Source organism: Scyliorhinus torazame, chromosome 17, assembly GCF_047496885.1.
Source record: "Scyliorhinus torazame isolate Kashiwa2021f chromosome 17, sScyTor2.1, whole genome shotgun sequence".
Lineage (NCBI taxonomy): Eukaryota > Metazoa > Chordata > Chondrichthyes > Carcharhiniformes > Scyliorhinidae > Scyliorhinus > Scyliorhinus torazame.
This window is the reverse complement of record NC_092723.1, coordinates 117031585-117046724: the sequence shown is the minus strand read 5'-3', so window position 1 is coordinate 117046724 and position 15140 is coordinate 117031585. Positions and strand designations below refer to the sequence as shown.

Here is a 15140-nt window from a genome sequence, read left to right as displayed (position 1 = left end):
TTATTGCATTACGCACAAAACAAGCATTAGATACAGTGCCCAAAAACATTTAAAAATAAATTTAAAGTAGCCAATTCATTTTTTTCCAATTAAGGGGCAATTTAGTGTGGCCAATCCACCTATCCTGCACATCTTTTGGTTGTGGGGGTGAGATCCTCGCAGACACGGGGAAAATGTGCAAACTCCACACAGTGACCTGGGCCGGGATTGAACCTGGTTCCTCGGTGCCGTGAAGCAGCAGTGCTAACGACTGCGCCACCGTGCCGCCCACAGTGCCCAAAAACAATCATTAATTCAATCCATTCCATATCAATCACCACGGACCACACCATTACCACACAACTACTCTGGTCGGGATTCTCCAATCCCGCGGCCAAGTTCTGATGCTGACGTGAAAAGCGGCGCCAACCACTCCAGCGTCAATGGTCCTCGATCATCAGGTATGCTCCCCTTCCTAGGGGTGAGGTCGGCGCCGGATTGGTCCCCGCAGCTCCAGCTGGCGCGGCACGGCTGGCATGAGTTCGCGCATGCGCGCTAAGGCCGGCGCGAGTTTACGCATGCGCGCCACGGCTGGCGTGATTCGGTGCATGCGCGTGGGTTCCTGTCTCCGCGCTGGTCCCTGGGCAATATGGCGGAGCCCTACAGGGGCCCGGGGCGGAGGAACATAGGCCCCCACGGAACCAGCCTGCCCGCCGATCGGTAGGCCCCGATCGCGGGCCAGGCCACCGTGGAGGCCCCCCCCCGGGGTCGGATCTCCCCCCCCCCCCCCCCCCCCCCCCACCAGGAGGGCCCCCGCACATGGAACATCCAGGTCCCGTCGTGTGGGACCAGACATGACCCACACCAGCGGGACTCGGCCGAACTAGGTTGCCACTCGGCCCGTCGGGACCCGGAGAATCGCCGGGGGGGGGGTGCTTTCAACGGCCCCTGACCGGCGTGGCGGTGATCCCGCGGGCGCCCGAGAATCGGAGCCGGAGAATCGGCGAGCAGGCGTCGGGGTGGCGAGGCATGATTCTCTTGCCCCCCCCAGCGATCCTCCGACCCGGTACGGGGTCGGAGAATCCCGGCCATTATTCTCTCAGCTGAGCAGAAAAGAGAATAACAAGAAGTTCATCGTATTTCAAGCAGGTTTAAAGTGGGATTAGATAAACTCAGACTGCTTTCCTATTGTTAAGCAACTGAGTTCATGATAGATTTTCAGCTGTCATTCATTTCCAGTGAAATGGTGCAGGGTCATCAACAGACAACCAGTTCACTATTGTCCAATTGTGTTAATGCTCAAAACCTTTCCACCGTGAATATTTCTATTTAAAGAGACAACTTATAGAACCATTCAGCTGGAGCCACGCAGTTTTAATTAATTTCATAGATTATCATAGAATTTACAGTGCAGAAGGAGGCCATTCGGCCCATCGAGTCTGCACCGGCTCTTGGAAAGAGCACCCTTCCCAAGGTCAACACCTCCACCCCATCCCCATAACCCAGTAACCCCACCCAACACAACACTAAGGGCAATTTTGGACACTAAGGGCAATTTATCATGGCCAATCCACCTAACCTGCACATCTTTGGACTGTGGGAGGAAACCGGAGCACCCGGAGGAAACCCACGCACACACGGGGATGATGTGCAGACTCTGCACAGACAGTGACCCAAGCCAGAATCGAACCTGGGACCCTGGAGCTGTGAAGCAATTGTGCTATCCACAATGCTACCGTGCTGCCCCAAATTGTAGGGAGTCAGATCAGGATTGGAGTTAAATCCGTCTGAATAGTGTTATTAGCAGATAAAAAGTACTGAAAAGATTGACGCAGAGATTACATGAACACTTACGATTCGATTGGGTAGGTCGCTGACGGAGATGGGTTGATGGCCTCTGGGAACAGGGCGGGTAAACGTGATTAAGTTTATTTACTTGCGTGGATGATAATGGTCAACACAAAACATTTAGGCCAATTGGCTGTTTCTGTGAACAACATGAAAACAAGAGTGAGGATAGCGTTTACATTGCATTGTGTTCATTTTATCTTGTTCAGAAACTCACGGCTCAGAACATACGAGAACTACTTGGAATAAACCTGAATTCTCTTAAAGAGAATGAAAATCATGAAATAGTGCAGCGTTGGGTGAACTCACACACAGTCGCAGAAGTTATGAGTCTGGGAATTGGCCTTCGAGGAGGAATATCACCAGCTGGACTTGGGAATTTTTCCTTTAAGGAATGTAAGTGGATTTTTACATCTGTAAGAACATTGGTTAATATCTACAATTGGCTGACACTACCATGGGAGGAGATATTTTATTTGAAAACTATGCCATCCTGAGGTTACTATATGTGTGCAAACATACAAACTCAATATTGACATAGCGGTTAATCTACACAGACTTACAAACATTCCAATCACATATAATCGGGTAGAATGGTGGACAGAGCCAACTGACAACAACATTAATTGAGCATAGCTAGAAGAAATGAACAAAGTAATGTGTAAAAGTAGATCACAATTTGAAAAATAAACACTCTGCACCTCCGTGTGAAATGACTGTGAAAAATGTTGTATCGAAACTAAAACCAATTCTGGATTGAAAACGGTTAAAGCTTACCCCAGACAAAAATTATTCACAAGATTTTCTCTGTTTCATTTTATTTTCCAGTGCCAGGTTCTGCTCCAGTCAACAGCTATAGTCTCTTGCTTTCCATTTGCATCACTGTGATAGGAATCACTTTGCAATACCTTTCATAAACTGCGATTCAGCCACTTTGTGCTTTCTACTCTGTTAAATGGAAAACATCAGAATTCTCTTTTGGATATTAATGAAGATTTAACAAGCTCAGCAGATGCAAAGTGAAATCTGCTTATAATGATGCATTGTGGACTGACTTCAAGCCAGATTCTAGACCATGTTCTGATCAGTTGGAAAACATAAAGCAACTAGATTGGGTTTTCAGAAGAATGATGACGATCCAGGAACAGTGGGCACTGTTTACCAAATCGTGTGTTGTAATCTTTATTAAGTTTTTTTTTCATGGAATCCTTACAGAGTGAATAAAATTCCAAATTGATTGCATAGACTTGTAACTGGTAACTTGAGCTAATTTTCTGACATGTTCTGAATAAGGGGAGCTGAAGCAATCTTGCACACTTATCTTTGTACATGCAGATGTCCTGTAAGGTGGTATAGTGAGTCGCCATCAGTGCAAATGTGGAGACTGGTGTCACAGTTTTGTCGTGACAAGCCACCAATACATGCATCTGCTAGTTCACCTGGTTTTGTAGGCCCAGGGGAATTTGTTGGTTGTAAGAATGTTTTTGAGACTCTTGATTTATACATTCATCTATATGTCTCAAAAAGTTGTTTGAATATTGTCACATTTTGTGCTCTGCCTCATAAGTAAAGGGCACTGCTCTTGAAACAGTCTGAAGCTCAGAGTTGGTCTGTGCTAACTTCGCTTTTTTAGTGCAACAGCAGTTATGGCACAAATGTTTATCTTGGTAATTTGGAATAGAAAAGGCATTTAGAGTTCCTGCCTCCGAACTTTGCCTTGTTACCCAATTGGGAAGTGCTTGTTGCCGTCTTTAGCCTGAATTGTGATATGCTTCACAATCGAGCAGTGTCATTTTCTGCCTCAGCAACTTAAAACAGTGTCCTCCTCAGACATTAACTGATAAAGTAAAGTCGCCATAGTCCCTGATGACCATAGCCTGCTTTCCCCTTTGAGGAGGAGAGCTGACTGGTGGTGATTTAACCTGAGGACCACCACACCTCAGAAGAGGAGCAAGATTGCAAAGGTGGGGCCTTCATGAGTAACCTCAGCCAGTACAGGAATATGAACCCGCGTTGTTGGCCTGACTCTACATCACAAACCCGCTGGCCAGTCAACTGAGCTAAACCAGCTCCTCATTCAGGATAAAGAACAACAAGTGGGGAAAGGCTGCTGGCACAATATTCCAGCCAGAGTCAGAGCCTCCAAGAGTGTGTCATAATATACACCAGTATATCATGGTGCAGATACACACACTGATGGACACACAGCAAGACCAATCAACATACACAACACCGCAGCCAATCACCAGTTAGAGCACATTTACTATAAAGACAGAGGGCATCAGAGTTCCCACTCATTCGGGATGCAGCCTCCTACAAGGACAGAGCTTACAGCTTACAGTACAAATCCTCACCATGTGCTGAGTGCATAGACTGGTTCGGACAGGCATAGGTCTTTAGTTTAATCTAACATTGTGTTAACCCACAGTGAAAGTATGTTCAACAGTTTCTAACTTAATAAAATAGTGTTGCACTATTTTAAGTGTTGGTGGCCTGTATGTGTTCCACGGATCCAGAGCACCCAACACATCAGAGTGAACATGAGAAAATTTGGTGAAAAAGATACAGATTCTCCGGTCCCTCAGCCGCGTGTTTCCCGGCGGAGGGAGATGGCGGGTCGTTTGCTGGTGACGGGATCTCTGTTCCTGTCGCTGTCAATGTGATTTCCCATTGAAGACACCCCACGCCGCAGGCAGGGGCGCCCTGCTGATGGGACCAGAGAATTCCCCTGCCAGCAAACGGCCGACGAATTCTGGCCTGGATTAAGCAGTCTCCTGTATATTCTTGATATCGAGCAGTATTCAGTGGCATTATTATTGGTTGTTTACATTATTTGATGCCTGATCTTACCGCTTTCTTACATAATGTATTTATAAAATTTATTGCATGATGCACCTATTGATTTATTTTACTTGTTGCCTTGTATGGAAAAATATATATTTTCAATAAAAATGTAAATATACCTGGTCAGAGACCCATCAATACCACAGATATTAATCTGGTCATTCACCCGTATACAATCTGGAAATACTCAATGTTGTTGAGGTGAGGAACGTCTGTTCTTCAACAGATGATTATGTAAATAGGAATAATATACTTTTTTCCAACTGCACTCAGGATGTAAATAATGCTGTCAAGGCCACGTTCATTATTTATATGTTGATGTACATCAAGGGAGAAGATGCTGCCCAAGTCATAGTGACAGAGAGGACTAACCGTAGACTGAATGACCACTTTGCGGAACACCTTCGCTCAGTCTGCAACCATGACCCCAACCTTCCTGTCACTTGCCATTTTATCTCAGCACCTTGCTCACACACCCATAAGCCCATTCTTGGCCGGCTGCAGTGCTCCAGTGAAGCCCAAACCAAACTGGAGGAGCAGCACCTCACCTTCCGATTAGGCCCGTTACAAGCCTCAGGAGTCAACATTGAGTTCAGCAACTTTGTTTAGACTGTGAACTTTTTCCAACATTGTGGTAAACCACTGTTACGCCTTTATTAGGTGATGTAAGGTAGGACCTGTACTACAGGTTCGCCGGTAGCCCCTGCCTGCTGGCTCCGCCCAGTAGGTGGAGTATAAATATGCGTGTCCTCCATTCAGCAGCATTGCGCCAGCTGTTGTGGGAGGCCACACATCTTAGAGCAATAAAGCCTCAGTTGTATCCAACTCTAGTCTTTGTTCAATTGATCGTGCATCAATTTATTGCTCTAAGATTTTCTAATAGATGGACCTCCGTATCAAGCCAGATCGCCTGCAGCTGGATCCGCAATCAAGCGACGCCAAAAAGGACTTTAATCACTGGCTAGCTTGCTTCGAGGCGTATATCAACTCAGCGACCACCCCTGTTCCGGAGGCTCAGAAGATACAGATCCTGTGCTCAAGGTTGAGCTCCAACGTGTTTCCGCTGATCCAGGATGCCCCGAACTACGCCAAAGCCATGCGCTTCCCAAAGAAAACTACGCACAGAAACCGAACACACTCTTCGCCAGGCACGAACTCCCCACTCACTCTCAACTCCCTGGTGAGTCCATAGAAGACTTCTGGCGGGCCCTAATCCCACTCGTCCGGGACTGTGACTGTCAGGCCGTTACGGCCACTGAACATTCGAACCTCCTTATGCGGGACGCGTTCGTTACGGGGATTGGGTCGGACTTCATACGCCAAAGACTGTTAGAAGGGGCCACGCTCAATCTAGCTGAGACAAAGAAGCTAGCGCTCTCTATGACAGTTGCCTCGCGCAACATTCAGACCTACCCCCCCAGCTGTGTGGCCCACCCCTCCTACGCATCGTGGACCCCACAGACGGCCGCCCCAGCGGGGGCCTTACCCAGCCAGTACGCCTGCGCCACGCGCCAGCCTGCGCACCCCAGGGGTCCCCGATGTTACTGCTGCGGCCAGCAGAAACACCCTTTCCAACGCTGCCTGGCCCGTGCGGCCCTTTGCAAGGCTTGCGGCACAAAGTGGCACTTCACCACGGTGTGCCAGGCCCGCGCAGTCGCCGCTATCGCCCCCACCCCCCTAGTCTACACACAATGGGCGCCGCCATCTTCATCTCCCCAGACCACGCACGGCCAGTGGGCGCCGCCATCTTCTCCCCCTCAGTCCACGTGTGGCCCATGGGCGCCGTCAGCTTGTCCAACCCCCGCAACGTGTGGCCCATGGGCACCGCCATTTTGTACCCCGCAGGATCTTCAGGCACCGCCATCTTGTCTCCCCCACAGGACATGGACACCGACAGCATTCCAGCACCTGGGCCCCCCAGGCTCCCCATCATCCGACGCCAGCGACGACCGACCACGACTCGCCTCAGTGACGATTGACCAGTCTCGTCCGCACAACCTGGCCACCGCATCGACCAGCGTGAAAATCAATGGCCACGTGACCTCTTGCCTGCTGGACCCCGGGAGCACCGAAAGCTTCATACACCCAGATACGGTAAGGCGCTGCTCCCTCGCAGTACACCCCGCCAACCAAAGAATCACCTTGGCCTCTGGATCCCATTCCATCATGATCTGGGGGTACTGTACGGTCACACTCACGGTCCAGGGCGTAGAATTCAGTGGCTTCCGCCTCAACGTCCTCCCTAACCTCTGAGCTGCTCTACTACTAGTCCTGGACTTCCAGTGCAATCTCTCAAGCCCCTACCACCCCTCACTGTGTGCGGCCTCGCGACCCTAAAGGTCGATCCGCCTTCTCTCTTTGCAAATCTAACCCCAGATTGCAAACCCGTCGCCACCAGGAGCAGACGGTACAGCACCCAGGACAGGACCTTCATCTGGTCCGAGGTCCAGCGGCTGCTTCGGGAAGGCATCATCGAGGCCAGCAACAGCCCCTGGAGAGCCCAAGTGGTAGTCGTTAAAACTGGGGAGAAACACAGAATGGTCGTGGACTACAGCCAGACCATCAATCGGTACACGCAGCTCGATGTGTACCCCCTCCCACGCATATCTGATATGGTCAATCAGGTTGTACAGTACCGGGTCTTCTCAACGGTAGACCTCAAATCCGCCTAGCACCAACTCCCCATTCGTAAATCGGACCGTCCATACACTGCGTTCGTGGCGGACGGTCGTCTCTATCACTTCCTCAGGGTTCCCTTCGGCGTTACTAACGGGGTCTCGGTCTTCCAAAGGGAGATGGACCGAATGGTAGACCGGTACAGTTTACGGGCCACCTTCCCGTACCTAGACAATGTCACCATCTGCGGCCATGACCAGCAGGACCACGATGCCAACCTTGCAAAGTTTCTCCACACCACCACTCTCCTCAACCTCACCTACAACAAGGAGAAATGCATGTTTAGCACGACCCGCTTAGCCATACTTGGCTATGTGGTCCAGAACGGAGTTCTGGGGCCCGATCCCGACCGCATGCATTCCCTCATGGAGTTACCTCTTCCCCACTGCCCCAAGGCCCTTAAACGCTGCCTGGGGTTCTTCTCATACTACGCCCAGTGGGTCCCAAACTTTGCGGACAAGGCCCGCCCACTCATACAGTCCACACACTTTCCCCTGGCAGCCGAGGCACAACAGGCCTTCACCCTTATCAGAGCCGATATTGCCAAGGCCGGGATGCACACAGTAGACGAGACACTGCCCTTTCAAGTAGAGATGATGCAATCGGACGTCGCCCTAGCCGCCACCCTCAACCAGGCAGGCAGACCCGTGGCATTCTTCTCCCGCACGCTTCATGCCTCAGAGATTTGTCACTCATCCGTCGAAAAAGAGGCCCAAGCTATTGTTGAGACTGCGCGGCATTGGAGGCATTACCTGGCTGGCAGGAGATTCACCCTCCTCACTGACCAACGGTCGGTAGCCTTCATGTTCCATAACACACAGCGGGGCAAGATCAAAAACGATAAAATCTTGAGGTGGAGGATCGAGCTCTCCACCGATAATTACGAGATTTTGTATCGCCCCGGCAAACTCAACGAGCTCCCAGATGCCCTATCCCGAGGTACATGTGCCAGCGCACAAGTAGACCGACTCCGGGCCCTGCACGACAGCCTTTGTCACCCGGAAGTCACACGGTTGTACTATTTTGTCAAGGCTCGCAATCTGCCCTACTCCATCGAGGAAGTACGGACAATCACCAGGGACTGCCAGGTCAGTGCGGAGTGTAAGCCGCACTTCTACCGGCCGGACATTGCGCGCCTGGTGAAGGCCTCCCGCCCCTTTGAATGCCTCAGCGTGGATTTCAAGGGGCCCCTCCCCTCCACCGACCGAAACACGTATATTCTCAGTGTGGTCGACGAGTACTCCAGATTCCCCTTCGCCATCCCATGCCCAGATATGACGTCTGCCACCGTCATCAAAGCCCTAAACCGTCGCTCTGTTCGGTTTCCCCGTCTACATCCACAGTGACAGGGGGTCCTCATTCATGAGTGATGAGCTGCGTCAATTCCTGCTCAGCAGGGGTATCGTCTCCAGCAGGATGACCAGCTATAACCCCCGGGGAAACGGCAGGTAGAGAGGGAGGGCGGGACGGTATGGAGGGCCGTCCAACTGGCCCTACGGTCCAGGAACCTCCCAGCCTCTCGCTGGCAGGAGGTCCTCCTTGATGCACTCCACTCCATTCGGTCACTGCTGTGCACCGCTACTAACAACACACCCCATGAAGGTCTTTTTGCCTTCCCCAGGAAGTCCACATCCGGAGTGTCGCTCCTGACTTGGCTCGCAGCTCCAGGACCAGTCCTACTCCATAGGCACGTCAAACTCCACATGGCGAACCCGTTGGTGGAGAGGGTGCAATTGCTCCATGCAAACCCCCAGTATGCCTGCAGCTGCCAGGATACTATCTCCCTCAGGGACCTGGCACCAGCGGGTTCCACACACACACACCCCTCTGCCCCGGCGCCACCCTCCCCTCCCCCAGCGCTCCCAGCATAAACCCCACCAGGGCCATCTGTTCGTCCCCTGCCCACGCCCGAGAATGAAGAGGATTTCGGCACACTCCCGGAGCCACCGAACATCGGGCCAGCATCAACATCGCCGCCACCAGTACGTCGCTCCCAGCGGAACTTCAAGGCACCGGACCGGTTAAACCTCTAACTGGTCCGCCGGACTTCAAAAGACATTTTTTTCCTGCTCAAATACTGTAAATATAGATTAATTGCTGTATATCCCCTGCCGAACTCAATTTTAACAGGGGGTGAATGTGGTAAACCACTGTTACACCTTTATTAGGTGATGTAAGGTAGGACCTGTACTACAGGTTCACTGGTAGCCCCTGCCTGCTGGCTCTGTCCAGTAGGCGGAGTATAAATATGCATGTCCTCCATTCAGCAGCCATTTTGCCAGCTGCTGTGGGAGGCCACACATCTTAGAACAATAAAGCCTCAGTTGTATCCAACTCTAGTCTTTGTTCAATTGATCGTGCATCAAATATCTTAACCCTGATTTTTTAATATCCCATGCACTTTTTTTGTCTCAATTCCAGCCCTTCCTTCCTCCCTCCCACCCCCTCCCACGCTGGCCTGTCTGTCTCTTGTTCTTAAGGTTGCTACACCTAGTTATAATCTCTCCCAACTACAGTTAAGAACCAACACATTTTCCCTCTCTTTAGTTCTGATGAAGATTCAGAGAGACTGGAAATGTTGGGCGAGATTCTCTGTTTCCCAACACCGATTTCATAATCGGCGATCGGGCAGAGAATCCCTTTGTACGATGGATTCGGGAACGCACCTGTTTTACACAGGTTTTGCATGTTCTGCCCCCTCTGAAATGGCATTACCGTTGGGACGGCCTCAGGATGTCACCTGAAGGCCCTCCCCCGATGCTCCACCCCTCATGGGCTGAATCCACGATGGAGCTGGGGACATGTGGTCCCAGTCGTGCGGGAACCCGGTGTGGCGGCTGCGGACTGTGTCCAGCGGAGTCGTGCTGCTGGCGGGGGTTGCTTCTGGGAGAGCCGGGGGTTGGTGAGGGGGTGTCCAGGGGAGCACTATCTGGCAGGTCGGGTCCGCACACGGCTGGCGCCATGTTGTACTGCGCGACTGCTGCAGGTTGTCGCCGTGTGCAAGCGCGGCCACGGAGCTGCCAATTCACTGGCCGTTTATTTTGTGGATGCCGGGCGCTTTACGTGGCGCATCTGCTAGCCCCTCACCATTCGCAGCATCGGTTAGGGGGCGCCGTGGATTTTTTTCCACGTAAAATGTCACGGATCTTCGCACTTAGCCTCAGAATCAGAGAAACTGGCCCGTTAACTCTGTTCCTCTCTCTATATCACAGCTGAGTATTCTAGCATTCTCTGTTTTGTTTCAGATTGCAGCATCCGATCTGTTTTGTTTCTTTTTCTTTTTCTTTTCTTTAAAATTTTTTTTAGTGTACGCAATTAATTTTTTCCAATTAAGGGGCAATTTAGCGTGGCCAATCCATCTGCCCTGCACATCTTGGGTTGTGGGGGTGAAACCCACACAGACACGGGGAGAATGTGCAAACTCCACACGGACAGTGACCCAGTATTTTGTTTATTTCGGCTTTACTGAAACTTGATATATCAGCAGGATCAGAGTCCGGGGATGACACAGACGTCCGGTCACAGCTGTCTCTCCAACACACGCCACCATCCCAGAGACACTCACCTCAGCTGGGTAATTTAGTGGAGAGGCTCCTGAGACACTATCTGGTGCGCACCACACAGCTGCTCCGGTGCAACAGGTGAAGGTAGGAACATCGAAGGAGGCGGACGGTCGGAGGGAGGGCTGATCCCAGGAATTAGCTGCCGTTCAGATGGGTTTGGGCTTCTGTAGCGGACGGTCCCATCGAGATGCGGTCACAGAGCCAGGGACTACATGAGTGGGTGTCGGTGAGCATCCAGCACCTGCAGTGCAGTTGGAAGAGTCCAACTGTATGCAGCAGCAGGAGGTGGTGCCAACCATGCATGACACCCAGGCTAATACTGCATGGGTGGCATCCTTGGTGGAGGCATTGAGGGTATGGGCCTTAGCTGTGGATCAGCATGTCCAACGCCTGGGGTATTCTGTTCAGGTGCTGGCCGAGGCCTAGGACAGAGCTGCCCTCTCACAGGGAGCCATGTGCGAGAGACACCTGGCAATTGCAGCGGTACTTCTGAGCTTGGCTCAGTCACAGTGGGTCATGGCTGAGAATGTCGGTGGCATTGCCCAGGTGCTGGCTGATGTGGTACAGACACAGAAGGAGGTGGCTCAATCCCAGAGGGAGATAGTCCACTCCCCTGTGTTCCATGGCCGCGAGCTTGCAGACCTTGGTCGAGATTAGAGCGGGCCTCCAGGACTGGTACCGCCAGGTGGTGGGCGAGCCACAGGGGAGCTTTCAGGAATCACTGGAGGCAGGAAGGGTCCCAGAGGACTGGAAAGTGGCAAATGTAACACTGCTGTTTAAGATGGGAGTGAGGCAGAAAACGGGAAATAAGAGGCCGGTTAGCCTGACTTCGGTCGTTGTAAGATTTTAGAGTCCGTTATTAAAGATGAGATCGCGGAGTACTTGGAAGTGCATGATAAAATAGGACTGAGTCAGAACGGCTTCATCAAAGGGAGGTCACGTCTGACAAATCTGTCAGAGTTCTTTGAGGAGGTAACAAGGAAGTTGGGACGGCCTCAGGACGTCACCCGAAGGCCCTCCCCCGCTGCTCCTCCCCCGATGGGCTGAGTTCACTACGGCGCCGGGGGAGTGTGGTCTCAGCCGTGCGGGAACCTGGTGTGGCAGCTGAGACTGTGTCCAGTGACGCCACACTCGCACGGGAGCCGTGCTGCTGGCCGGGGGGGTGGGGGCTTCTGCGAGGGCTGGGAGGGACTTGTGGCGGAGGATGGCGAGGGGGTGTCCAGTGGGGTTCTATCTAGCAGGTCGGGTCCGCACACGACTGGCGCCATGTTGTACTGTGCGAGCGCTGCAGGTCGTTGCCGTGCGCATGTGCTGCCATGGACCTGGCAGTTCTCTGGACGTTTATTTTGCGGAGGCCGGGCATTTTATGTGGTGCATTTGCTCGCCCCTCACCATTCGCAGCATCGGTGAGGCGGCGGCGCCGATAATTTCCACGTAAAACGCCACCGATCTCTGCACTTAGCCTCAGACTCGGAGAAACTGGCCCGTTACCTCTGTTCCTCTTCCTACAGCACTGCTGAGTTTTCTAGCATTCTCTGTTTTGTTTCAGGTTGCAGCATCCGCAGTATTTTGTTTATTTTGTTTATTTTGTTAAACATTTTTTTTTGTAAGTTTAGTGTACCCAATTATTTTTTTCCAATGAAGGGGCAATTTAGCGTGGCCAATTCATCTGCCCTGCACATCTTTGGGTTGTGGGGAGGAAACCCAGGCAGACACGGGGCGAATGTGCAAACTCCACACGGACAGTGACCCAGTATTTTGTTTATTTTGGCTTTACTGAAACTTGATATATCAGCAGGATCAGAGTCCGGGGATGACACAGACGTCCAGTCACAGCTGTCTCTCCAACACACGCCACCATCCCAGAGACACTCACCTCAGCTGGGTAATTTAGTGGAGAGGCTCCTGAGACACTATCTGGTGCGCACCACACAGCTGCTCCGGTGCAACAGGTGAAGGTAGGAACATCGAAGGGGGCGGACGGTCGGAGGGAGGGCTGATCCCAGGAACGAGCTGCCGTCCAGATGGGTTTGGGCTTCTGTAGCGGACAGTCCCATCGAGATGCGGTCACAGAGCCAGGGACTACATGAGTGGGTGTCGGCGAGCATCCAGCACCTGCAGCGCAGTTGGAAGAGTCCAACTGTATGCAGCAGCAGGAGGTGGTGCCAACCATGCATGACACCCAGGCTAATACTGCATGGGTGGCGTCCCTGGTGGAGGCATTGAGGGTGTGGGCCTTGGCTGTGGATCAGCATGTCCAACGCCTGGGGTATTCTGTTCAGGTGCTGGCCAAGGCCTAGGACAGGGCTGCCCTCTCACAGGGAGCCATGTGCGAGAGACACCTGGCAATTGCAGCGGTACCTCTGAGCGTGGCTCAGTCACAGTGGGTCATGGCTGAGAACGTCGGCGGCATTGCCCAGGTGCTGGCCGATGTGGTGCAGACACAGAAGGAGGTGTCTCAATCCCAGAGGGAGATAGTCCACTCCCTGTGTTCCATGGCCGCGAGCTTGCAGACCTTGGTCGAGATTAGAGGGGGCCTCCAGGACTGGTACCGCCAGGTGGCGGGGGAGCTTTCAGGAATCACTGGAGGCAGGAAGGGTCCCAGAGGACTGGAAAGTGGCTAATGTAACACCGCTGTTTAAGAAGGGAGGGAGGCAGAAAACGGGAAATTATAGGCCGGTTAATCTGACTTTGGTCATTGCTAAGATTTTAGAGTCCGTTATTAAAGATGAGATCGCGGAGTACTTGGAAGTGCATGATAAAATAGGACTGAGTCAACTCGGCTTCGTCAAGGGGAGGTCATGTCTGACAAATCTGTTAGAGTTCTTTGAGGAGATAACAAGGAAGTTAGACAAAAGAGAACCAGTGGATGTAATTTATATAGATTTCCAGAAGACCTTTGACAAGGTGCCAGAAGGAGATTGTTAAATAAGTTAAGAGCCCATGGTGTTAAGGTAAGATCCTGGCATGGATAGAGGATTCACTGACTGACAGAAGGCAGAGAGTGGGGATAAAGGGGTCTTTTTCAGGATGACCCTTAGGGGTCTGTGCTGGGATCACAACTTTTCACAATATCTGGAAGAAGGAGCTGAAGGCACTGTTGCTATGTTTGCAGATGATACAAAGATCTGTAGAGGGACAGGTAGTATTGAGGAAGCAATGGAGCTGCAGAAGGATTTGGACAAGCTAGGAGAGTGGACAATGAAGTGGCAGATGAAATACAATGTGGAAAAGTGTGTGGTTATGCACATTGGAAGGAGAAATTTAGGCATAGACTATTTTCTAAATGGGGAAATACTTAGGAAATCAGAAGCCCAAAGAGACTTGGGAGTCCTTGTTCAGGATTCTCTTAAGGTTAACGTGCAGGTTCAGTCGGCAGTTAGGAAGGCAAATGCAATGTTAGCATTCATGTCGAGAGGGCTAGAATACAAGACCAGGGATGTACTTCTGAGGCTTTATAAGGCTCTGGTCAGACCCCATTTGGAGAATTGCGAGCAGTTTTGGGCCCCGTATCTAAGGAAGGATGTGCTGGCCTTGGGAAGGGTCCAGAGGAGGTTCACAAGAATGATCCCTGGAATGAACAGCTTGTCATATGAGGAACGGTTGAGGACTCTGGGTCTGTTGGAGTTTAGAAGGATAAGGGGGGATCTTATTGAAACTTACAAGTGTTGCTAACTTTGCCTTAGTTTAATTGCTCTGTTTTATCACCTTTGCTCTTGAGTCGCCAGGTATCTTTATGATACCGCCACGTGGTTCATGTCCGAGTAATGATCAATAATCCAATACACCGCTTAGTAAGATTTAAATCAAAGCACATTTATTATACACAGTAATCGCTACTCATGTACAAATTCTACGTCTAAGCTACTTCTACAGCTAACAGGCTAATACTTAACTTGGAACTGGCCCACCAGGTCAGGGAAACAAATGGCCTTTCGTTCGGGTTCTGAGCCTGCGGGATTCGAAGTTGGTACGGATTGGTAGCTAGGAGCGCCTATCTCGTAGCGAGCGTTGAAGTAAGACTTACAGTTTTTGAGCGGCTGTTGAAGAGTTAAGCAAGCTGGAAGAGAGAGCGCCTTGAACTTGGGGCTCAATTCTTATAGTCCCCAGGGGCTTCCCGCCTTTCGGGGCGGACCCTGTACCTGGTTCCAAGTGATTGGACTTTGCCCCAATCGCTTTGTTCGATTTTCTCCAATGCTGGAGCGGTTCCCTGATCGATGGGCGGTCTTG

General features: G+C 51.4%; 2 protein-coding genes across 4 annotated transcripts in view; both read left to right on the top strand.

The window, feature by feature from the left end:
- Positions 1–4789, top strand: part of LOC140394097 (mesothelin-like protein) — a 31275-nt gene extending 26486 nt beyond the window's left edge. The window contains exons 10-11 of the mRNA XM_072480940.1: positions 2037–2223; positions 2656–4789. Coding sequence (XP_072337041.1) covers positions 2037–2223; positions 2656–2744 — 276 coding nt within the window. The 3' untranslated portion in view covers positions 2745–4789. The remainder of the gene's footprint in view (positions 1–2036; positions 2224–2655) is intronic.
- A 6061-nt stretch (positions 4790–10850) lies between these two features.
- The window catches only part of LOC140394095 (mesothelin-like protein), a 92114-nt gene continuing 87824 nt past the window's right edge, over positions 10851–15140 (top strand). For 2 of the 3 annotated variants that reach the window (XM_072480937.1, XM_072480939.1), the window contains exons 1-2: positions 10854–10994; positions 12706–12868. The gene's annotated coding sequence lies outside the window, so the exon portion shown is untranslated. Of the gene's footprint in view, positions 10995–12705; positions 12869–15140 lie in introns of all 3 variants that reach the window. The other variant, XM_072480938.1, reaches the window with a different exon arrangement.